The sequence below is a fragment of the Aedes albopictus genome, chromosome 1 (genome assembly GCF_035046485.1).
Source record: "Aedes albopictus strain Foshan chromosome 1, AalbF5, whole genome shotgun sequence".
Classification (NCBI taxonomy): domain Eukaryota; kingdom Metazoa; phylum Arthropoda; class Insecta; order Diptera; family Culicidae; genus Aedes; species Aedes albopictus.
Window position 1 is genome coordinate 167,278,272 of NC_085136.1, and position 25,000 is coordinate 167,303,271.

Consider the following 25,000-nt stretch of genomic DNA (forward strand, 5'->3'; position numbering starts at 1 on the left):
GAAATGTCTTGCCATTTTGCTGGACAGATGTGTCATGACAGAAATGTTATCTCGCTGTTTGCATGGAAAGCAGCGGTGTTGATCATTTCTATTACGTTTTCTCTTTCTGGCAGCAAAATGGCAAGACATTTCAGACTAGTGGAGACGTGGGGTTAGTTAGGCTGACAGATCAACTAACGGAGCCCCAACTAAAAAAGCACCCAACTATCAAGGTGAATATATGACGAAGCCACATCTCGAATTTTCAAGAGCACAAATCTGAAGAACCGAATGTCGGTTTGAGCTGAAAAGTTGATCGATTGGTGACCCACTGGTCATGACTGTAATTGGAATAACATTTTCTATAATCTATAGCATACACGAGCCTCTTCGCATAATTCATCCGGAAGCACACCTCTCACGATAAATAAAAACAAGTAGAAGAAAACCTTAAACTTAGCCAGAGTGTGCCACAGCACACCCGAAGCGGACACTTACCAGCGAGTGCAGTTGGATAGATCGATTCCGGTCAGTCCTTTGCACGTCCGGATGGCGGTCTTGATGAGCACATTCGGATTCGAGTGCGGGTTCTCCCCATCCAGGGACGGCGACCACGGTCCTCCGATGGCCATCGTTTCGTTCTTGCCGCGAATGCCCACGAGAAAATTGATCAACCGGGTCGGATGGACGTGATCCGGGTCCTCATCGTGACGTTCCCGGTCCTCCGTGGTGGTGAAGCACTTCTGATAGAAATCGGACAGCGGAGGTGTGCCCATCAGCATCACCTTGGCGCTGTAGAGGTAGTCGGCATCTGCCGGTTCCAGATTGACATCGTTCGGGTGCAGCGGTTCCACATCCTTGTGCATCACATGGAAAGCACACGGTTTGCGAATCGAGAATGGAGCGTTTGGTGGGAAAGCATCTACCCAGCGAACCTCGGACGAGAAGAAATCCGAGGGAATGTACAACGTGTGATAGCGACGACGCAGCTCAAGAATGTCAACGCCTTTGCTGTGAATTAATTGATCAAAGTTATAATCATGCCAAACATTTGGGCGAACTTGATACTTACAGAGTCAACAGTTGTTTCGGCATTTGGACCATATAGCGAGGAATCGGACGAACCTTCCTGCGCTTCGGAGACAGCTTCCGGACGGGGCTTCTCTCACGATCGCGACGATCCCTTTCCGAGCTACGATCTCGCTTCTCGCGATGTCGATCATTATCGCGATCATCGCGACGGCGTCGACGGTCATCATCCTAGAGAAAAATGTTGTTATTTCGTATCATATAGACAAATACCTGAGAGGGGTAGTATCAACTTAATACTTACATCGCCATCACGATGGCGGGAGTCCCGGTTCGACGAACGATGTCCGTGGCGATCCGGCGACGACTTTCGCGGAGAATAGCGGCTTCGTCCCGAACGATCAGCGTTGGACGTTTGGCTCGAACCGTAGTTCGAGGCATGCCTGGAGGAACTGCTGTTCCCGGCCGAGCTAGAGGAAGCCGACTGCAGCACCTGCACCCTGGTGGCGTTCCACTTGAAGGGCATGTTTTGGTTGTATGCCGCTTCGACCAGGACGCGATCGCCAACCTTCGGGAACATTCCCTTGCAAACGTTCTTGTGGAAGAACACTTCCTCGTCGATGAAACCGAAATCGTTCTGGACCTTGGTAACATGACCGGTTCCACTAAAGACCCGTTGATTCGGGTTGAACTTCGACGAACCCTGGCTGACCTGGGCGGACTGCTGGGCTTGCGGTTGGTTCTGGAAAGCGAGCGTGTTGATCGGACGAGACGTCGGATATTGCACGGCCTGCGAGTAGATCTGCTGCTGCTGCAGACCCATTTGCGGAATCAGAGACAGGTTTTGTTGCTGTTGAAGCCCTACGAAAAAGGCACCAAATAAGAATGTTTATGAATCCGAAATGTTTTTGTAATTTGTAATTTGTTTATTTATTCTTAACGATAACCTGTTGGTGAGTACCTTATATCAGGTCAAGGAAGCAACAATTTAGTACATTAGGAGGATGTACATTTGTGATGTAATGAGAATACTTGAGAACTTTTCGAAGGACCTTCAGTCAATACTCCTGAAATTTCTTTTAATTAAAACACTACATATACAAATTTGTTGAAAAAACGAATTAACGCTTTCCTGGCGGAGACTAGAAATTCACGCGTGTGATCAAAATAGAACCTTCGGGTCAAATATTCCCGCACCCTATACCGGGTAGGTATCTCCTCCAGTTCAATTGTAATTTGTAATTTGTTGTTGTTGTTGTTCAACAAGTCGACATTTCACGAACATCAAATTTGTAATGTTTATCCACAAAAAAAACTTACCCATGCCCTGGTTGAACACCGGCTGCGCCTGGGGGAAACTGACAATCGTTTGCATCCCGGCGATACTTTGCCCGGCATTGCGCTGCCATGGAGGATTTTTCTGGTTGAAAGCCATCTTGGATTTTTCACCTCAGCGACGGCGAGTGATGCGAAAAACGTAACCTTTCCGACCGGAAAATTCCCCACAAAATACACTTTTTTGATCACACCAGCACTTTCGCCACAATCCTTGCACTCGGAAACTGCTGTTTATGATTGTTTTAAACGGATTTTTAAGCACTTTTGATGAAAATTTATATTCTACGCCAAGCGACACTCCTAACGCGGTACGACACGGCTTGAAAAATGATTTTTATTTTTTTTTTCTTTGGTTTGACAGCAGAACGAATGAATCACAAGCTGATGACGAGGATGAATGCATCATCGTCAAGAAACTTGTGGAAAATGGAACGCAACCCGGCAAAAGTAAACATAAACAAAAAATGAATCCACAGCTTTGAACTACATTTTTTTGGGAAACTACGCGTAAAAATTGCACATCAATATGTGTATTCGGTTAAAAGGCGTATTTTTTCAGTAACAAAGCATTAGCATTCCATATGAGGTCTATTTTTTTAAGTTTTCAAGCGAAATCCTTGAAAGCCGTCTACCAACAACAAAATTCATTCCAGCGCTAAATGAACTAGGCAGCTGTCAAAGTTTGCGTTTTATCCGTTAAGTGTTCACTGGTGGCGGTGGTGAACTCGGTCACCGGCATGCGTTGCACCAGCACGCGGTCCACCAACGAAGCGCCCTTTCAATGCCGCGGTTACGTAATCGTGCGTGTTGTGTTGCGAAGCGGTCGACTTTAAATCCCATCCAAAAGTGTACAGTTTTTGCTGGTTTTTTGTTGAGTTTTTGTATTGAATACGTCACCGACTGTTTAGAGCAGTTTTAAGAGAAGGTATTTGAAGTTTTATGCGTTCATATTTTACAAGAAAATTGTGAAAAACTCGGTGAGAAATGTGCCGAGAAAAGGAAAACAATAATATCAATAGAGATATATTAGGAGTGCAGCAGTTCTTATAATATTATTATGACCTCGATTATGACATACATAAATGGTCTTCGAAATCAACACTTTGTACAATATAATTTCTAAATTGCTTAGCTAAAATAAAATGCACATTTTTGTTAATCAACAGGGGTTTTGTGACGCTGCGTGATTCCTCTGAAAGTATGTTATTTAATCAATGGATTAGGTACATACACTCAGCCAAATAACCTTAAGATTTCCATAAGGCTCAACTTATGAAACGGCCTTTAAACAATTCATAATGATTCGGATGAATTTCATAAGGCCACTCTATGACGTAAAATCGTCTCACAGCTTGGCTTTTATTCATGTTTAGCAACATGGAATACTCAAGCGTCGGTAGCCGTGAGGATAAAACACGGGCTCGGTGATCCCGACGTTCATGGATCGAATCCAGTCTGCATCATTTTGAGATTTTTTTGTTCTTTTCATAAGTCTATCTTATGAAATTTGTCATAGCAAGCACGATAAATTTTCATAAGGTATTCTTATGTCATCCATAAGAATTAGTTATAGCAAATTTTCATAAGGTATTTCGATGAATTTCGCTAGTTTTTTTCGCTGAGTGTATTATTAGAGTGACTGGAAGGGAGAGTGGCGTCATGTTCCAATTTTGACAGGTCTTCTGCTCGTTTGGAACGGGAATTTGTATGGATTTGACAGATGATCGCTGTTCCAATTTTGACATTCCTTCCAGTCACTCTACATTTTATTATTGCAGACTACATCTCAAATTGGACTATCACACTTTTTTGGTACGCCTAAAAAGTGTGATAAAAGTGCACATTTGGCTCGGATCGTCTCGACGTCTTCGGTGCACTTATTCCTCCATTTACAAGGAATAAGTGCACCGAAGACCCCAATTCGATCCGACGTATCCCCGCTATAATCACACTTTGAAGGTGTGTGCACACTATTGTGTCAGTCCAATTTGGGGTGCAGTCAGCAATAATTTGATGAGCAACATGCTGACAGCACAATGAATTCATCCAATTTCTTTAACCCATTCAGGTCATGACGGATCTGTTATTATCAATCCAGCTGATGGTATTTTCGACTAGCGAAGTTGGATTTTTCTCCAAAATCCATGCGTCGGACCTAACTTCGGAAGTGGTGTCAAATTTGAATCGGCCCCAAATACGGTATGATTAGCATTGGGCGAATACGATTTCGTGACGACGATTTTCAGTATAATTTGTTCTAAGGGTCTGTTCCAATTGACGAGTTAAAATTAATTTTTGCTTAAATTCGACAGTTTGCCACTTAAACTTGACAGTTCTCAAGAAAATAATAATCGAACTGTCAAGTTGAAGCGAAAATTAATTTTAATTCTTCAATTGAAACAGAAGTGTTACGCGTCATGGCCGCGATTTTTTCCGCAGTTAAGTTCGCAGATTGTGAACAATCCTCGGTACCCATTACGTAATTTATGTTGTTTGTCTGCGTTTAGTCTTTACTGTAATATCGGAACACGAAATTAGTCTATGGTAAAACACGCTATACATTTGGGTTGTTTAGTGAATGAAATATTGCTTTTTTGTATAGCCTAATCAAAAGAGATCATTTTTCTGAATATAACTAGATTTTATTAGATTCCAATACAGTCCCGATTCGTTCATTGGCGGCTCGTTAGATGGGCTGTCTCGATGGTTGAATGTTCGCTGGTTGGGGCAAAACCCAACTAAAAAGCACTGTCAATGTCAAAATCGATGTCAAAACGAGTTTGACGTCTGACCGCCGTCGCATCGCAGCTCCTATATACAGAACGTTTGTGCAAGTATGTGAGTGTTTCGTGACGTATTTCTCGTCACTTGCGTGTGTCTAGAGCATTTTGATCAGTTGTCAGTTGACCCAACGAACGAACACGATTCGCTAATCGGGACGCAGTCGTGACCCAACGAACGAATCGGGCCTGTACAGTTTTAATTTTTGTGGATAGAATGACAGTTCAATCGATTAAATGACAGTTCGACCCGAACAAAAAATTTTCCCCATACAAACTTTGAATGCATTTTAAAAATAGTTCCCGGACTCCAAAAATTATGAAATTTTGGATTTCAATTAACTTTTGGGCGGAGAATCGTATTATGAAATAATCTGGATACCCCTAAAGAACCCAAATAACACAAAACTAATGAATATTACAGTCATGACTCGCTGGTTGGGGGCTTAATAGTTGGGTGACTTTTTAGTTGGGGCCCCGTTAGTTGAACTGTCAGCTAACTAAAAAGTACCTGGATGTCATAATTCAATGTCAAACTGAAAATGACAACCAATTTGTAATTCCGAGGGGCGAGCTAATGAGTTTTTGGTTTCTTAAACTTTAATGATAATCGAAAAGAATTTCTATTTCATATTTCTTTAAAAAAAAGAATATGTACAATTACTTCGAAATAAATGCAAAACATCGGTAATCTTTATTTTGTCGATCATTGAAAGCGTTTTGTGCTTGCTTTTGGTCCGGGTGGTTTCATAAACATCTATATTTTCACTTCACCGACTAAAAATGGGTGAAAATAATTATTTCTCGCATTGGCCATATATGTATCTTGCAAAACGAATCAGTTTTGCTCTAAATGTGAAACAAATTGAAAAATTTTGCTTTTTGCTTCCAACCTAAAAATGATTAAAAAAAAACAATGCGCACGCCCCTTGTGCTGCTGTCACTTCACCCAACTAGCGAATCGAATTCGTTGGTTGGGTGGAGGTTGTGGCTCAACGAGTGGGTTCCGACTGTATTGGGTACCGGACTGGACACAGAAAATTTAATGGTTTTCTTTGGTACATTGAGGTCTTGAAATTAGTCTATCAGCAATATTTGAATTAAACCTCTATGGTCCACTGCACGAATTTATGCTGGCCTGCTTACTCTCACCGAAAATCTGACGTTTGAGAAGGTGTCGGCACTGCTCAAACTGGGCTTAAATCTGGAGTTCGATTTGAATAGGTCGAATCTGCAAAGGAATCACAGCAAACATACGACACATTCAAATCGAACACCAAAAATATAGAAATATAAAATAAACTATCGAAAATTCTTGAAGTATTGAGACATACCTTACTTAGCCCCATTCTCCCCACACACAAAAAAGTTCACCACCGGTGTTCATTCGTTCGTTGCAGACTTTGCGTTTCCCGACTCGGCGCTCAACACGGCAAGCTACTTCCGCCATGGCATTAGCCTTCATCACTCGTACCGGAGCGTTTGTGGGACTTGCACGTAGTAAACCGTCGTTTTCTGGAGGTGTTTCTGGAGGATCTCTGCTAGTGCAGCAAGTGTGTAATTACGCCAAAAAAGCCATGGGTTTGCCGCGTTGCTTTTTCGACCTAACTGCCGATAACGCCCCGCTGGGCCGTGTCGTTATTGAGGTAAGTGGAATTTTTCTTATGCTCCGGGTGAAAATGATGAGTGGTGAAAAAAAAAGTTCAACCGGATTCCAGTGACGACTGGGTGGCGGTGGTTTGATAGCTCGCCTCTGATGAAATGGGGCGTTCTAGAATAAAATTTGGCTTCACCGGCGAAAATGGCTAGTGTCATCACCGCTGATTACGGTTGCCGTTTCATGGCGGTGATAGATAACCAACTGCTCGTTTTGAAGGTCATTTCCATCGTATCAAAGTGGCCTTATTCGAGGGAGCGGAGAAAATCGATAATTTGCTCACAAGATGAGTTTTTTTTCCGTCGCACTAAGGGACGTTTGGCAAGCCTATCTGGCCAAAATTGAGCAATTAGCATGGAAACAAATGACGTTTGGATGCAATTCGCATGACCTCCATATTATCAATAGAAATTCGGTACAAATGTAAAATAACTATCGAAAATTACACTCATGAATTGGTTTTTCATGTAATTGTCTCGGTAGTTAGAAAACTATGCTCTGAAACAAACCTCAGCCTAAAATTGTTCAATTTACGAACACAACGAATATATTCATGTCAACTTTTCGCAATACGAGCGACTTCGAAAAATGTTTTTTGGCCAGTTAGATTGGCCAAAGCACCCCTTAGTGCGCCGCCTGCTGCATATGTGGGCTGAATCGCACCCGGCAGTGGTGTGAAGGATGAAATCATCAGCCGTGGCCCGCCGGAGTAGCCTACTGGGACGAAAAAACACGGCATTTATTGTTGTCCGGTTCGTGTGATTTGGATCAGGCAACGCCTACTGACGATAATGAGCTTGTCACACTCCTTGCTAGCACAGACGGTGGAAAATTTGATTGATAAAAAATGCAGTGCTTGCTGTGGTGCAATTACCTCGGTGATATTTGCTATCAAGTTGCTTTATTGATTTACATATCAAATGACCGCATTGCCCCCTCTCGAGGAATCTACGATCGAGGGGAATCGTCGTCCGGAGGAGTATTTGTCCATGGCGAGGGGACGACACTGAAGCAGGTCGCCGGTCACGGACTTGGAGCTTCTTATTAGGCTCTTTTTCTGTTCGTTACATCCACGTATGTGTGCGTTGGATTCCGGTTCATCATGCGAGCCGACCCTCGGTACACAATTTTTCGTTCGATACAGTTACTTCGAAAGTTGTGTACGTGCGCAAAGCAGCGAGTAGATGTGTGAGTGTATTTGTACCGGTAACTTTCCTTTTAGCTGATATACGGATAGACTTCTGAGCCGACCTGATCTCACTTCTAGGTGTGTCGGCCTGGGCAGGTGTTCGAGCTTGATTTAATCATTCAATGGGTAGTTGATAATTAGTTTATATATGACTGACTGCTGAAAGCGCTGAAAGGGTGCCCCATTAGGGCAGGAGACTATTTTGGACAGTTTTTCGTTATAATTCAGTTAATTTCATACCAGACTAGACTTCATATCAGGTCTGCTAAGTATCGGCCTCAGAGCCTGTTTTTCAGCCAATATTGAATGGCGGTCAATTTCAGTTTTAGGAATTGGCTTTTCTAGCAGTATTGCGATAATTCCATTTTATGAATCTGCATGCCAAACTGAGCCAAAATCAAAATTTTTATGAATTTTGGTGCCCGGGAGCCTATTCAAAAATCAATTCGAAGTTTGTATGGGAGCGATTTGTCGAATTACCCCTCGTCGCATTTTGTACTGGAACTGGGCAGAGCTGTCAAGTAGTTGCCCAGCTGTCAAAAGGTGATTTCCAAAAATCTTTTTGAAACTTAGGTACCGTAATCCGGGGTAACTTTGATTAAAATTTTCGAACTTGAATAACTTTCTTGTCAAAGCAAACGTTCTACGTTTTATATTTTTGAGTGTGTTAAGCTTCTCAAAAAAAATATTGTGAAACTTTAAAATACATATGTTAAAATAGGCAATTTAATTTTTGATTTTGTTGATTTGGGGTATCATTGATTATGTCAGTGATCAATGTTCTTTTGTATTGAAAGTACCCTTACTTACTAAATTTGGGGCCTCTGATTTCAAATATGTTGGTAAAATTCTTATAAGTTATGTACTTTTTGGCTTATTTTAGGATTAAAATCCTTTTAAACCGCGAATAACGCCTACAGGTAGGCAATGGCTTAAGAAATTGAGCGCCTATTTTCAATAAATCGTATATTTTATTGAAAAACTTCACTTTCATAAAAGTTTCGTTTATTAAATCTAATTCTAGGGTATCATGTTGAAGTTGTACAGTGATTTCTAACCTAGGTATGCATGAATTTTTGACAATGTATCTCATTGCGTTATGAAGCACAGTTCACTGCCGTGAGTCCCATCTTTGCTGGATTTCCTATGCAAATGGGACAGATATGCGATTCACGGCAGTTCAGGAAACACTCTGGCGTTAGATTTGAATAGGCCATATGTTTGCTATGATTCCTATATTGATAGGATCTACTCGAATAGAACGCCAGCATTGATTTATTTCAATGATTAGGAAATTAAATTTTCATGAATTCCATGTCTTAGTAGCTAAATGATAGCAGTTTACGAAATACCATTCGTGAGTAGAAACTCATTCAATCAAAAATGTTTGAACATATCATGAGGTGGGTCAAGCCGATCAATGATACCCCTTTTTACGGTACCAAAATAAGGTTCTAAAAATCTGAAAAAAAAAATCAGTGGCTCTTTCGTATAAAACCAAACAATTGAAACTTTTTTTTTTAATTTGAAAAAAAAACAATTCCTTCTGGAGTTACTTAGTGGATTCTTCCAGGAATGTATATCTAGGGGGTTTCCTCTCAGGATTCCTTCCGAAATTATACCGGGAACTCTTCCAGAAATTTCTACGGGGATATCTCTAGGGGTTGCCGGGGCCCGTGGCGTAGTTGGTCACACGTTCGCTTCATATGCGGATGGTCATGGGTTTGATTCCCAGCCCCGGCACTTGCAATTTTTCGTCAGTTGTTGCTCTTCACCGAGAGCGGCTGACACTGACCCTCTTCTGAGCCCCATGGCTCAAACGAACCCGGATACCTGGACATCGGTGAATTGCTACTCATAATGGACCCCCAATCGGACTGGAAAGGAACAACGGCAACCTATCATCCTTGTGCTCATCATTCTACCTTGTAGAGTAGAAAAGTGAAAGCAGCAGAAAGGCAACCAGTTCGATAAAGTATAATAGAATATATGTAGGCTCTGTTCAATACTGTAGGTACAGCTGTCAATTGAAATCGCTCACGTAGTGCCCAAGTAGACAATAGACCTGTAAATTAGGTTAAGTGATTAAAAATAAAAAAAATCTCTAGGGATCTCTAGGTGGTCGAAAAATTTGATCTGGGGATTTCTCCAGGATTTCCTCGTGGTATTTCTACAGGAATATCTTTTGTTAAGCAATTTCACTTGGTGATCATCCATTAAGTACGTCACGGTCATAGGGGGGAGGAGGAGGGTGCGAAAGTGTGACAAGCTATGTATTAGGTATAGTAAAAACTCGTACGAAGGGGAAGGGGGGAGGTTTAAAAGTTCCCAATTTTAGCGTGACGTACTTAATGGATGCTCCCTTGTGAAATCTTCTGAAATTCATGATAGTGCATATTTGTGAAGCTCTTTCTCCTGAGCTTCCTTCAGGAATTGCTACTGATATTCCCTCAGAACTTTTTCAGGCATTTCCCGCGTGGATTTCCCCTGGAATTTCAATTGCAATCCTAACATGGATTTCTTCAGAGATTCATTAAGAATTCTTTCGAATAAATATTCAAGGAGTTATTCCAGGACATTCTCAAGAAATTCCTCTAGGGGTTTTTCCGGAGATTGCAATAGGGCTTGCTTCAAAAATTAATCAAGGGATTTATCCGAGAGCTCCACTAGAAGTTTCTACAGAAATTGCTTACGGAATTCCATCAGGAATTCCTGTAGGGTTTCGTCCTTTAATTCCTCCACTAATTCTTCCTGTGTTTCTATACTGAAATTTCAGCAAGGATTTCTCCAGTTATTCTTAAAACTTTTTAGGTTTCTCGAGTGATTCTTCCTTAGAAATACCTCCAAAGTCCGCGGATTCCTCTATGAATTTCTACAGGTAGGCGCGCTTTTCTGTTTACTGCGTAACAGCTCCAAGTATTAAGTGTGTGTCATATGCAGAGCTGAAAATGTCATTTCGCCATATCTAAATTCAACCACATCCTGCTCATTCTAGAAGCTCAACCTGAGAATATGGTATAGGCTGGACCAGTTCTAAAAGAAAGTCACAAAAAACCACATCTTGTCGAATATTTAAGATAAATGTCATGGATTACCTTCGAAAAATGCCAATGATATTTATGGTGAATATCAATTGGCATTTTTTCTAAGGAAGTCCGTGAAATTTTCCTTAAATATTCGAAAAAGAGCGGTTTTTTCATGACTTTCTTGTACAAGCCGCACAAGTTTTTCATATACAGTCATGACTCGCTGGTTGGGGGCTTAATAGTTGGGTGACTTTTTAGTTGGGGCCCCGTTAGTTGAACTGTCAGCCAACTAAAAAGTACCTGGATGTCATAATTCAATGTCATACTGAAAATGACAACCAATTTGTAATTCCGAGGGGCGAGCTAATGAGTTTTTGGTTTCATAAACTTAATGATAATCGAAAAGAATTTCTATTTCATATTTCTTTAAAAAAAAGAATATGTACAATTACTTCGAAATAAATGCAAAACATCGGTAATCTTTATTTTGTCGATCATTGAAAGCGTTTTGTGCTTGCTTTTGGTCCGGGTGGTTTCATAAACATCTATATTTTCACTTCACCGACTAAAAATGGGTGAAAATAATTATTTCTCGCATTGGCCATATATGTATCTTGCAAAACGAATCAGTTTTGCTCTAAATGTGAAACAAATTGAAAAATTTTGCTTTTTGCTTCCAACCTAAAAATGATTAAAAAAAAACAATGCGCACGCCCCTTGTGCTGCTGTCACTTCACCCAACTAGCGAATCGAATTCGTTGGTTGGGTGGAGGTTGTGGCTCAACGAGCGGGTTCCGACTGTACCATATTCTTAGGATGGATGTGGTTGAATTTCTATATGTCGAATTGACATTTTCAGCGCTGATGGAAACACAGCAGAGGACTTTTTCGGAGATCTTTTGGCAATCCTATAGGTATACTTTCGGCAGAAAACCTAGTAAAAATGGAAAATACAACGCGCATTTCGCGAGTGGATATTTTTATACAAGGTTTTGCAACTTTGTTCTAATTTTGATCTTCAATTCATTTCAACAGAAAAGATTGAAATCGAATAACGTGTTGGCTTCGGGCTCTATTTTATTGTCTGTATGTGTATGCATGTGGTAGAGATGGCGGCGTACTCGATTTGCCACAAATATCACATGGCAAATGCAATATCATCTTCATTTGCTTCAGGGAGTATACCAACGCAGCAGTGCTGCTGCACACCAACAGTGGGCACCTATGCGGAAGACTGGGGCATGTATTCGCACTGCACCGTCGTTTTCGACCGGTATCAGGGGAGCGGCGATGTACTTCGTCATCTTTGCCTGTTTCCACTACTTTTTACTTGGTAGTGTTGGAGTCAAATGGAAAATTACCTAACTCTTAAAATGTATTCTCTAAGCTCATCTCTATGGCTAGGTTGGCCATCACCGCTAGAGGGTAAAAAATGTGTACATCGAGCCCTTGCAACAAACAATTGGCTTCTTTAGTGGTGTTGAGATAATTCCATATTTTGAATCTGCATGCCAAACTGAGCCGAAATCCAAATTCTCATCAATTTTGGAGCCCGGGAACCTATTTAAAAACCAATTTGAAGTTCAAAAAATCTGAAAAAAAATCACAGCGGCTCAGAAAAAGGTGTTCTTTTGTTTAAAAACAAAAAATCATTGAATTTTTCTTAATTTTAAAACCCAATTGACAGGATTTAAGGACAAGGTATTTGGAGTACATAGCTCAAAATTTCTAGAGCACCGTTTTTTAGAACCGTTGAACGGATGTGTATGATAATGCATCACGCTATTTGTTCAGTGGTTGTCAACAGCGTGATGCATTTTAATCCAAATCCGTTCAACGGTTCTAAAAAACGGTGCTCTAGAAATTTTGAGCAATGTACTCCAAATACCTTGTCCTTAAGGAATGACAAAGATGCATTCGTTTGCTCATGGCGTAAAACTATTAAGCGATTGATCGACAGGTTGACCATATAATAGGTCTACTAGTAGGTTGAAGTTTGTAGTTTATTAATTATACGTAAGCCTGGCAGTTAAGGACAAAGTGTTTGGAGTACATTGCTCAAATTTTCTAGAGCACCGTTTTTACAGCAATCTTTTGTGGCAGTTGTTTAGCTGGATTTTCAGCAACCTGCAACATTTCTCTCCCGGGCTCATTGACGAGCTGCTTAACACAAAGTCAATCTGGGAATGGGGAGGAAAGTGATTATTGCGATCGGTTGTTGTCAACGAATCGTAGAGTTCACTGCATCTGTACAAGTTCATGTGGATGTTGGATATAGTTTTTGGTAGTGGGTTCACACATTGGTGAGTGGGCGATAGATTGATTTACATTGTGCTGGAAGTTGGAAGGCAGAGAAACGGCCTATTCGGCCTATTCAACCCGTTTCTGGTTCTAGCGATGGCAATGAAAAATATGCAGAACACTATAAATGCATCGTGACTTCGATGTGGCGGCATGCTACGAATAACTAGGAATAAACCCCTACAAAGGCGCTATTTTATATTTCGTATTGCGTCTCATGTTGAACACTACTATGAAAATAAAATAGATCCATACAAATGCACAAAAGACGCATCGCAAACTTCACATACAACACACCCACTTAACATACAATATATAGTTTGTGTTTGGTAGGAGTTTCTAATCCTTAGGGGGCATACCGTTGCCGGCTAGAATACAAAACGGGTACGTGATCGCCCAGCAGAAAAGGAGGTGAAAGTTGCTGCGGTGATCTGAATTGTCTTAAGATGGCTGAAAGAAAAGAGTAGGCCGAAACGTCGCACAAATAAAAGGCGACCGAAAAACATCATTAAAAATGATAAAGAATACAAGACGATCTGCTTTTTGATGTCAGTGCTAGGGGAGATTAGCGCTCGAGCGCTACAAATGCTAATTAAATTCAGGGACGGATTCACAAGCCAGAGTATAGCATTAAATACAAAATAATAAGAATAATTGCCAACGTTAAACAAACAGTAGCCACTCAACCACCAAGTCAATCGATTTATAGCCTTTTATTGAGCATGAGCATGAGCATGAGCATAGATGACCGCACAATTCGTAGTTGCTACTCCGTGATTGACCAGAGCAATCGAAATTGCACAAGGAACCAATGAATAGGGCTTGGGACTAGCTTACTATTCTCAATGTACACAGGTCGAGAGCTCTCAACTTTAATAAGGTCAATAACGGCGCCGGCCACGTCCTTACGGTCATCGAGGATGGAAGGGAATGTTAGTAAGACAAACGTTGTTAAAAAAACCGCGAATCGCTGCATCTCCACGTTTGTCTCGGGAAGGATTTTTTTTTTGTTAGTAGGGTAAGGTACATTGTCAGTCTGGGAGTCACCTATGGTTGGTGATATGATTTGACAATGGATCAATATACACAAACCGCCGTTAAGAACCGACCACTTTTCGACGCAAAAACTAGCCAAAAAGAAAATTCTATCGCGCGTCTCCACTCCACTAGGGAGCAGAAACCTTTAGTCTATTCCACACAGAAATACACTGAACGCGACTCACTTGTTCAAATTGAAAGAAAATATTTATTATCAACTAAAAGTGTATTGGAAACTAGCGCCGAAGGGAAGCGAAAAATTCGGAACCGACTCAACCACGGCGCGCGCACACTCGTCCCGTTGTCGGAGCCCCGCAGAGAGAAGAGAAAAAAAAAATCGCAAAAATCTAACAAAGCCAGCGCGCGAAACTTTCCTGCTGTCGAACTACCGCACACTACTGACTGCTTGGGTTCCCGTCGTCGGTGCCCCGCAGAGAAGAGAAACAAATCGCAAAAATCTAGCAAAGCGAGCGCGCGAAACTTTGCTGCTGCCGAACTACCGCAAACTGACACTACTGACTGCTTGGCGTCCCGTCGTCGGTGCCCCGTAAAGAAGAAAAACAAATCGCAAAAATCTAGCAAAGCGAGCGCGCGAAACTTTGCTGCTGCCGAACTACCGCACACTACTGACTGCTTGGCGTCCCGTCGTCGGTGCCCCGCAGAGAAGAGAAACAAATCGCAAAAATCTAGCAAAGCGAGCGCGCGAAACTTTGCTGCTGCCGAACTACCGCACACTGATACTACTGACTGCTTGGCGTTCCGTCGTCGGTGCCCCGCAAAGAAGAAAAACAAATAGCAAAAATCTAGCAAAGCGAGCGCGCGAAGCTTTGCTGCTGCCGAACTACCGCACACTACTGACTGCTTGGCGTCCCGTCGTCGGTGCCCCGCAAAGAAGAAAAACAAATCGCAAAAATCTAGCAAAGCGAGCGCGCGAAGCTTTGCTGCTGCCGAACTACCGCACACTACTCTCAATCGATTTATAGCCTTTTATTGTTTCAAAACTCATTTCGCCTTCTAAAATTTTGAAACAGTACTTTAACACAACCTTTTGGTTCCTTTTTCCCCATTTCAGCTGCGCACAGATGTTACTCCAAAGACTTGCGAAAACTTCCGTGCTCTGTGCACCGGAGAGAAGGGCTTCGGCTACAAGGGCTCCACCTTCCACCGTGTGATTCCGAACTTCATGTGCCAGGGTGGTGACTTCCAGAACCACAACGGCACCGGTGGCAAGTCCATCTACGGCAACAAGTTCGAGGATGAGAACTTCATCCTGCGACACACCGGCCCCGGAATCATGTCGATGGCCAACGCCGGCCCGAACACCAACGGATCCCAGTTCTTCATCACCACCGTGAAGACCTCCTGGCTGGATGACCGTCACGTCGTCTTCGGTAGCGTCGTCGAGGGTATGGACGTCATCCGGAAGGTCGAATCCTACGGCAACCAGTCCGGCAAGACCTCCAAGCAGATTGTGGTTGCTAACTGTGGTCAATTGTAAATTCTTATTTCTTCATTATGTCTTTTTATGATTTTCCTTTAAAAGTAACTCAATCAGCTTCTCATTTCTGTTTTCTTGATGTTCAACATTCTCACACAAAAACTACAAATAAACAATTCGAAATTGTATTACACAACAGCTTCTCTCACGAAGAACACTAAAACCAAATTGTACAATCTAAATGCATTTTGTGTTTCCCTGAGGCCCGCGCGAGCTAAAGTAACAATCGAATAAATTAAACTGTAATTGCCAGCTTGAAGAACGTTCCAAAAATAAACACGATGTGGTGGCCGTCGCGGAATGTTCCGCCGCGGTTCTACTTTTATAACTAAACGCCAGTCCGAGTTTGTTTACCCCACCCCGCCATTCCTCCCACACGAACCAAACCCAAAATGGAATAAAAATGCGGAAGAGGAACTTTTCGCTACTAAATACAACCAACCAGAAGATTACGCGCAAGATTTGTCGACCGACTTCTTTTTCTTCTCCCGGAGATCGAGCGTTGTAAGATTTTAGACTGTCCTTTGAGAAAGAATTCTGAATATTTTTACTCAAGTGTGTGTGAAAACTATTGATCTAATAGCATCTAAATGGTAAAGATTTAGCAATAAAGAGTCAAACACAAAACGAACTTTTCTGGGTTTCCTTTCATAGATACGGGGAAAGAACTGCATTTCTTACCTACATTTTGCTTAAATAATGATAGGACATTTCAGGCCAAACATGTCTAAAGGTCCTATCTGCAGAAGAGAGACTCTTTCATTTCCCTCTCTTTCGTTTCACCCTCATTCTTGTTTTCGATCGAATAGACTTTCGAACGAAAATCGTTCGCATTCCCGTTTACGCCAGCAAAATCAAATGGCCTACTGATTCGATCGAACCAAAAACGTTCGAAAGTGGATACGTCCGTAAACAAGAATGAGCTGTTTATTTGAATAATGATTATCTCCTTGTATAGAACGGTAGTCAACACAATCGTCTTTTGATTTGTACTGCAAAATTAGTTGAAAAGTGTACCATTATAATATACATTATAGTATACATTGCAATGCAGTAGACGTTCGATAAGTGCAACATGTTTACGTTTCACTTACCGAATGAAATTCGATAACTGCAACAGCTGACAGACCGACAGACGTCACATTACTGTCAGTTGCTGCAGAATGCAACCAATGTGCATTTGAAAAACATCGCATTGCAACAAAAGTGCATGCGAAAAACATCGCATCGCTGTTGACATTTCATTTTGACGGATAGCGGTGCGATAACTGCAAAATTGTTGCACTTAGCGGACTTGCAGTTAAAAAGCATTGCAGTTAAAGCATTTGCACCGAGCGAACGTCTACTGTAATTGAAAGAGAAAGTGAACAAAGAGAGCCTCTCAAATGCAGATAGGACCTATTGAAATGTTTGGTCTGATTTGACACATTCCACCCGCTTCTTTTTAGCAATATTGCCAACCAAGGGTATCAGCACTCTTCTTCAGCCTATCAAGCCCCCAAGTTCGTTCTATTCCAAAAATAGACGATTTGAACACCAATTGTGTCAATTCTTTTTATTATGCATGCTCACACCTAACAAAGATAAGGGCCGTCCGAATTGAGAAACGGATAATTTGCAATAGGCTCCTAAAGTCCTATCGAGTTTCTTGTTTTGAACCACAATATATGGTTCAAGAGTACATATTTACTCAATTTTTGACGTTTTTATTAACCGTAGTTGAAAATATATAATTTTTATTTTTTTAGCCTTTTGTCTCGTCCCTAGCTTATAACACATACTTTGAGTAATTTTTTTTCACCGTGTATGTCAGATAGGAACATTTTTGAAATCCCAGTGCGAAAAATTTCGAGCTCAGTCACACAAGGTAGACCTCAAATGTCGAAGTTGAACTATTTATCATTTTACTTATTTCGAATTTTCTCATTATTCCTTTGTTTTTCAAGTTCGAGTAAAATACAATTTCGATTAGAATACCATGCTTGATCGTATTATTCAATATACACTCAAAATCATTACAAATCGTAGTAAGTTTAAATTTTAACCGTTTTTATCATTTTGATAATTTACACTAGGCGTAGTATAACAAATATACTTTTCTAAATTAAAACTTAAACTTAATCAGATTTATACTGGATAAGTTTTCTCATTGTATTCAAAAACAAATCGGCCATGTCAGTTGTGTTATTTGCGCGTTTTTTTGGTCCCCGGATAATCTACAAAAAAACGGAATGTTCCTGCCAGCTTTAAACCCATTAACGGATTGACGGTAAGTTGGTTTCTCATTTCCGGTTGAACCAATTTTAAGAACATTGAACTTCGTTTCAGAAACTACAATGGAATCCCTGCATCGAAATCGTATTTGTGCATGATCCGGCCTGTTCCGGAAATTTGATCCCGCAAACCAGGATGTGGAAAGTGTGCAACCGGTGGATCGTGCTGAAGTGTGACAATCTGGACAGCATAGTGGAAGATTTTTGGAACCGTGTGAGTACTATTTCCACCAGGAACCCTTCAGAGTGTCACCGACTGTTGGTACTGTTTGCCCGTCAAGTGCCAGAATCTTATTCTGGATGGAAGTACAAGTCCATTACTCGGAGCACGATTGGATGATAGTGATGAACCAGTAAGATCGATTTTAATTTGTGCTGTTGGCCATCTCCAAGCATCTGTGTTGTTTTAAATACGAATGAATAAATTATTGGTCGTAATCTTTAATTTTGTTTTATTTTGGTTAGGTTATTACAAAAATAAAAACAAGAACAATTTCTACGCAAAATAACATTAATTCAGAGTTAAACTAGCCTAGGTATGTCAATCTTATACTGGATTACGTGTAAGTCAAAGTTATACTGAGCCAGTATGATCTGCATTTAAACTTAGCTTGGGGTCAACCAGGCGAATAGTGAAATAGTGTGGGATGTATACTATTTAGTATAGATTTTTTTCTGAGTGTAAGCGAGATTTCGTCTTTAATTTTAGGACCCTATTGTTATGAGAGTTTGCCTTATTCCCATCGGGGTGCCGGAATTCGTCTTCATTCTCGCGTAATTCGCCTGAAGTTTTTGGTGATATTTCTGCTGGATGTCCTGGACACGTAAATTGAAGTCAACAAGTTCGTCTCGAGAGTGCTCAATGTTCGAGGACTAGCAGAGTCTGAACCAGGTTCGGGAGCAAATGAAAAACACGTCTTTACTACTACAAGACTGGACGCAAAGAGAAAGATTTATTTCAATGCCACATACAAGAACTACATAAAAGCAACCAGGTTGCTGCGATCGATTTTTATGTTAACGACTAAAATTCAAACCTATGTTGCCATTAGCAACCGCATCGTCACGCATGCCATCGCCATCGCCACCACGTTGATGTTGCACTAGGGTGTGCCACCTCCAACACTCCTCCTCAACATCAACTGTCTCCGTAGTTGGATCACAGTCATAAAAGATGTCTTCCGATTCGTCATCATTCTGACCACCAGAAATCGAATGCTTCACCATCGCGTTTTCTGTCACCTCCTCGCTGCTGATGACCCCTTGGCTGTGAATCTTTCATCGACGATGCTTACACACTTAAAACAGAATGCCGAGATCGGCTGTGCAAATCTCGGTTAAAGTTCATCTGCTGAAATCTCGGCTAAACGCTTGACGTTTAATGTTTATTGCCAGCGGTACCCATGGGTGCTGCTATGAATAAACTTAAATTTTTGCTGATATCTCAGTTAAAATGCGATTTCCGAGCGCTCGGCTGTGCGAATCTCGGCAAAAGAATGGAAATTAGCCGAGCTCAACTGAGTGTGTACGGCGGCGTTTCTGAGCAGCCTGACCCTCGGCTCCCATCAACATCGCACGCTCTTTCACCACGTGCATAACATACAACCCGCCAACATTATCAGCGCTCGCGATATTATGTTTCCAGTTCAAAACCGAATTAGCGACATTTTTTCTTCGACTTCCGCTGCTTTTGCCTTGCGTTAAACACAATGTCGGAAGTGGGGCGCTGTATAGAGCACCAGGTGTACAATACAGCGCCCCACTTCCGACATTGTGTTTAACGCAAGGCAAAAGCAGCGGAAGTCAAAGAAAAAATGTCGCTAATTCGGTTTTGAACTGGAAACATAATAACATCACCGCCGAAAATCAACCGACACTGATGCGCATCAAAATCTGTTCTAACATTTTTCTTCGCAAGTTCTGGACGAACATTTGAAAAGGGCCTATCTGCTTTGCGTAAACAAACATGTTTTTGTCTCTGTATGGCCCATCTGCATCCACCCACGCACATCAACACCCTTATCAGAAAGAGTGTTCTTCAAGCTATCTGTTAAGGGTGTTGATGTGCGTGGGTGGATGCAGATGGGCCCTGCAGAGACAGAAACATGTTTGTTTACAAAAAGCAGATAGGCCCTTTTCAAATGTTCGTCCAGAGTTTCGAAACCGAAATCAAATTTTCCTTCAGAGTAGGAGCATAAAGAACGTCCGTTAATGTAACCGAAACTTTCTGATTTTTACCGTCTACGCACTCAATCGTACAATCACCGATGCCACCGGTGCGGACCTTTTTCCCACTCGCGGTCGAAATCACCGGGCAAACACTTGTGTCCAACTTCGAAAACGCTTCACGGTTTTTTGCTATGTGCGACGACGCGCCGGAATCAATCACCCACGTGTCCGCGTCACGCGCACCGCTCCTAACCATAAACGTGAACGAATGGTGTTCATTTTCGCGCACTGTTTTAACCTCACTATTATTTTTCTCACCTATTTCTTCCAGGAACGCTTTGCAGTTTCGCTTCAAGTGCCCTTCCTGTCCGCAAAAATAACACGTCACACCCTTCCGACGCGTGGTTCCACTTGTCCGGAGCACTTGTTCGTCGGAACTGCTTCTTTGCTTCCGCTGCTTTTCCGCTTCATCGATGAGCTTCACTTTTACCAACTCGAGAGTCAACTCCTCCTCGTCCCGGGCCTCCAAAGCCGTGGTCAGCGGATTAAACGAATCCGGCAACCCCCGCAAAATTAACGCGACCTTGAGGCACTCTCTCATTTCGAAGCCAGAGTTCTCAAGCCGGACGTACAACTTCTCGATATCCGCCAGATATGTCTCCATGTCCTCACCGCATTCGTAATTCTGGTTCGTAATCTGCTTCAGCAACGTTACCTTCTGTCCCAGTGATGCCTTCTAGTGATGGTCCTTCAATGCCGCCCAAGTATCCCTCGCCGTGGTTTTACCTCGAATCAGCCCGTACTGGCTTTCATCCACCGTCAATTGGATCGTGGCCAGCGCTCGTTCGTTTCCTTCAAGCCACGCGTTCGTCACAGGATTCGGGGGAGTTCCGGGGTCGACATACTTCCACATTTGCTCGCGTCGTAGCAGTGCTTGCATCGAAAAGCACCACGCTTCGTAGTTCGTGTTCGTCAGCTTCACGATCCGTGCCCACTCCATCTTCAGACAGCTTCCGGAAAACAGGGAACTTCTAACCTGAGCTGTATTTTCAGGAACGGCTTCTGCTTCTCAATTCGGCGGGTCACACGTGCCGGGCCAATAACCTGTTCGAGGACTAGCAGAGTCTGAACCAGGTTCGGGAGCAAATGAAAAACACGTCTTTACTACTACAAGACTGGACGCAAAGAGAAAGATTTATTTCAATGCCACATACAAGAACTACATAAAAGCAACCAGGTTGCTGCGATCGATTTTTATGTTAACGACTAAAATCGAGATGACGACAAAGACGACGGCGGTACGGATTTGGAATCCGATTTCTAAACATTTGACTAAGATAATCGTAAAAACACAGGTCTAGAAGGTACCGTTGTCGCTCTGGATGATTCGTGGAAAACCCCAACGCTTGAAAATGTCACACAGCGCTGCGTTAGTGCATTCAGCGTTTGTGCGGCGCATTTCAACGACTGACAAAAACCGAGAATAAATGTCCACAACCAGGGCCGGATTTACAAATGTAGGGGCCCGGGGCCACAGAATTGTGGGGGCCTCGGTGGGGGCCCTCTTATTAGAGGATTTTTTTTTCATTGTAGAAAAATCCAGAAAATATGGAAAATTCATCCAATAATTAGGGTTGTTATTGAAGAAATTTGGCCGATTTTATGAAGTAAACAACGCTTTATCCGAGAGTATTAGATTCCATTGATCAAGACGAAATTCATGAGAAAGTCCTTTAAGAAATACATATAAAAATAGATTTTATAGGAGACATTTTTGATAAATTTCAGATAAAATTTATAACGCTATTTTTGGAGATGTTATTGCAAAACCTCCAAATAGAATTTCTTGCGGAATCATTGATGAAATCTATAGAGTTGCTGACCGATTACCAGGTTTCTTTTTTTTGTGGAACTTAAGCAATAACAACGCGACTTCGAGAGAAGTTTCTGGTGAACGCTGAATAATTGTTAAGAACTCCTTGTGAAACTTCAAGAGACAAAAAATCCAAAGTGGGGAATCGCGCCACTTAGGAGGTGGCTTATATATTCGTCTGTTTTCCACTATAACTCAGTCAAATTTGATCCAAATGACACAACTTTTGGAATGTGGTGAGATAGGTATAGTATCTACCCGTGTACAACATTTCAAGTCAAATTGTTCAAAATTGACTGAGTTATAGTGGAAAACAGACGAATATAGAAGCCACCGCCCAAGTGGCGCGATACCCTGGTAGTTTTAGCGGAAATTCCACAAAAAGCTGCTGAAGAAATTTCATCGGAAATCCATCAGGAGTTCCTGATGGAATTTCTGTTTTACTTTGAATAGAATTATAAGTGAAATTTCATAATAATCTTTGGCGGACGAATTTTTCCAAATTTAAACAAAAATTGTTTGGAAAGCTTTAAATATTTTAGAATCTTTCAAGAATTTCTCCACAAATATCTACTGCAATTTTCATAAGGAACCTATGGATGTGTTAAGATTTTGCCTTAAATTACACATTCAAGCAAGGCAGAAAAAATCGTCATGGATTTAATCATATTGAAGAAAACCGGATCAGATATCCGCCTAAATCCGACCTAAAATTCTTGCTAGTTCCTTTAAAGAAATATTACAACAATTCTGGGGTACGATTTGTATAATTTATAAGTTTGGTAAGCGAAATCAAACTCTACAATTTTAAAAGCTTTTCTATGTTCTGATAGAAACACTTGCAAATCTTCAAAGAACTATGAAGCAAATTTTTAAAAATAACACCGATAATTTTCGACGGAAATTAACACAAATTTTCAGCAGAAACTTTTCGACTCTCTATTCCATAGCGATTAAGATTTCATCCAGAATTCAGGTGAAGATTTTCTCATGTATTTTCGGTAAAATAACTTGTGCAATTCACAAAAGTGATCAACTAAAACCTTAAAAATCCTAACAACTCTCTGGAAATTTTATTAAAAGGCAGATATATGCTTCTTTCTAATTTGAAGCACAATAGGGGTACTCACTATACAAATTAAATTGCTGCGCAAGCCATGATTTTCTGCTTATATGAAATGTTTCATGATTGCCTTGGTGATCACGACGTTTAAACAGTTTAATCGGTTTACGCTGTTTAGTGAACCCCCTAATATTTCACACACATCTTGAGAGTAGAAGTACTTGTGTTGAAAATTAAATCAAGATGTTTCTGGCACTACTTTTTTCGGTTCCCATTTGAAGTAACATTTTGTGGGGGCCCCTGAAATGTGGGGACCCGGGGCCATGGCCCCCCTGGCCCCCCCTTAAATCCGGCCCTGTCCACAACTACCAAGAACTCACCTGATCCGCATCCGGGAATTTTTATTATTTCTTGAGCGATTCCTTGCCTGAATTTTCCACGCATCGAGATAGGCCAAGAAATTTCTTGCGATCAGCGTACTAGCCATAAATCGGCAAACAGAACACTATAAAGCATTTGAAAAACCTTTTCTAAGTTTTTAGAATATGTTTTTTTTTTCTAGGAAGAGGAAGAACACCAGAAATCTCTTCCTCTCTTATATCAAGTATGCCTCTGTAACGAGTCCTATAATAAACACATTAGTCATGATTGCTGAGCAAGTCGGCCTTCTCTGAAAAGAAAATATTAAAGTGTTGACATAGTAGGCAAACCTTTGACAATCATAGTTGTTATATTTTACTAACAATCAGTTCTTGACTAGACTCCGACCAGTGTGGTCGTTATTCCCGAAACTTATCCGTGTCCGTTTAATTTCAAAGCTCCCACTTCAATAGAAAATTATTTGAATGTTATTAGGAAAGCTATCAAAAGCACTCGAGGATTGCAAAATATTTCTATTTTGAGGAAAAAGTACACAAACTAAATTCTGTCGGAGTAAATGTTCACAAGGTCAGAATTAAATCGTATTTTACTTTAGTCACAGAATAAAAACAAGGTAACTTTGTTATGGGCCTCATAATCAGGGTCGTGCAATTTCGAAAGGAAAACATGACGTACGACGACTGTAGCAAATCGTTTCCCATGCGAACGGACTGCTGTGATGCTTCATCTCTCACCCAGCAACACACTCGTTCGTTGCTGCTACAGAAACAAGTGTGTATGAAACATGGGATGATACACTTGGATTTTCGTTTCATTTATGAGTCATTGAAATACTTCAACATGCTAAAAACACTATTTAAACCACATTTTTTAAAAGTGGTGCACGCCAATAGAATGATAATTATGTTTTATGAAAGAGGATAACAAATTCGACCACTTAAATCCAATTAACCGGCGCCCGTAACCATTAAGAGACTAGCGCGCACCAGTGAGACACTAATGCTTCGACGGGTGAAGCACAAGCAATGCGACCGGGTGGGAGACTACCGAGTGCTACGATGAGTGGAAAAGTTTTTTTTAACGACCGAGTCATTAGAAAAATGTATGAAACACTTGAAGTGACTCATTCAAATGTTGCATGAAAGTGTATCATTGAAACGAAATTGTACGCCCCTGCTCATAATAACATTGAAATTGTGCATATGAGTCTACATTAAACCACTGTAATGAAGAACACAATAATGAGAACTGAATTCAGTTTTTTGAGCAATATTTGATCAAGGGCAACTTTACGGTACTAGACATAGTATCCGGATTATTCCACGATATTTGACATAACTTTTGGACCTAAAATAAGGTTTGTATTTGAATTTAATAACGATATGATGCTTATTGCTTATGCCACC

At 41.3% G+C, this 25,000-nt stretch overlaps 2 protein-coding genes and 1 long non-coding RNA gene across 3 annotated transcripts in view; 1 reads left to right on the plus strand and 2 right to left on the minus strand.

Moving 5' to 3' along the window:
* Window positions 1-494: 494 nt before the first annotated feature.
* On the minus strand, window positions 495-2,678 carry LOC134285257 (cell division cycle and apoptosis regulator protein 1-like; the record flags this gene model as incomplete). The annotated part of the gene is given in 4 exon segments (XM_062845753.1): window positions 495-990; window positions 1,052-1,239; window positions 1,313-1,869; window positions 2,329-2,678. Coding segments are annotated over 4 exon segments (1,356 nt in total), but the record flags the coding sequence as incomplete, so codon positions are not given.
* A 451-nt stretch (window positions 2,679-3,129) lies between these two features.
* On the plus strand, window positions 3,130-16,466 carry LOC109431645 (peptidyl-prolyl cis-trans isomerase). Its single transcript, XM_062845755.1, has 3 exons — window positions 3,130-3,271; window positions 6,527-6,772; window positions 15,410-16,466. Exons 2-3 carry the CDS (start codon window positions 6,575-6,577, stop codon window positions 15,833-15,835), a joined length of 624 nt encoding a protein of 207 aa, XP_062701739.1. The 5' UTR covers window positions 3,130-3,271; window positions 6,527-6,574; the 3' UTR covers window positions 15,836-16,466.
* LOC134285259 (uncharacterized) overlaps window positions 6,738-25,000 on the minus strand; it is a 45,688-nt gene continuing 27,425 nt past the window's right edge. The window contains exon 2 of the long non-coding RNA XR_009996252.1: window positions 6,738-12,892. This is a non-coding gene — a long non-coding RNA (uncharacterized LOC134285259). The remainder of the gene's footprint in view (window positions 12,893-25,000) is intronic.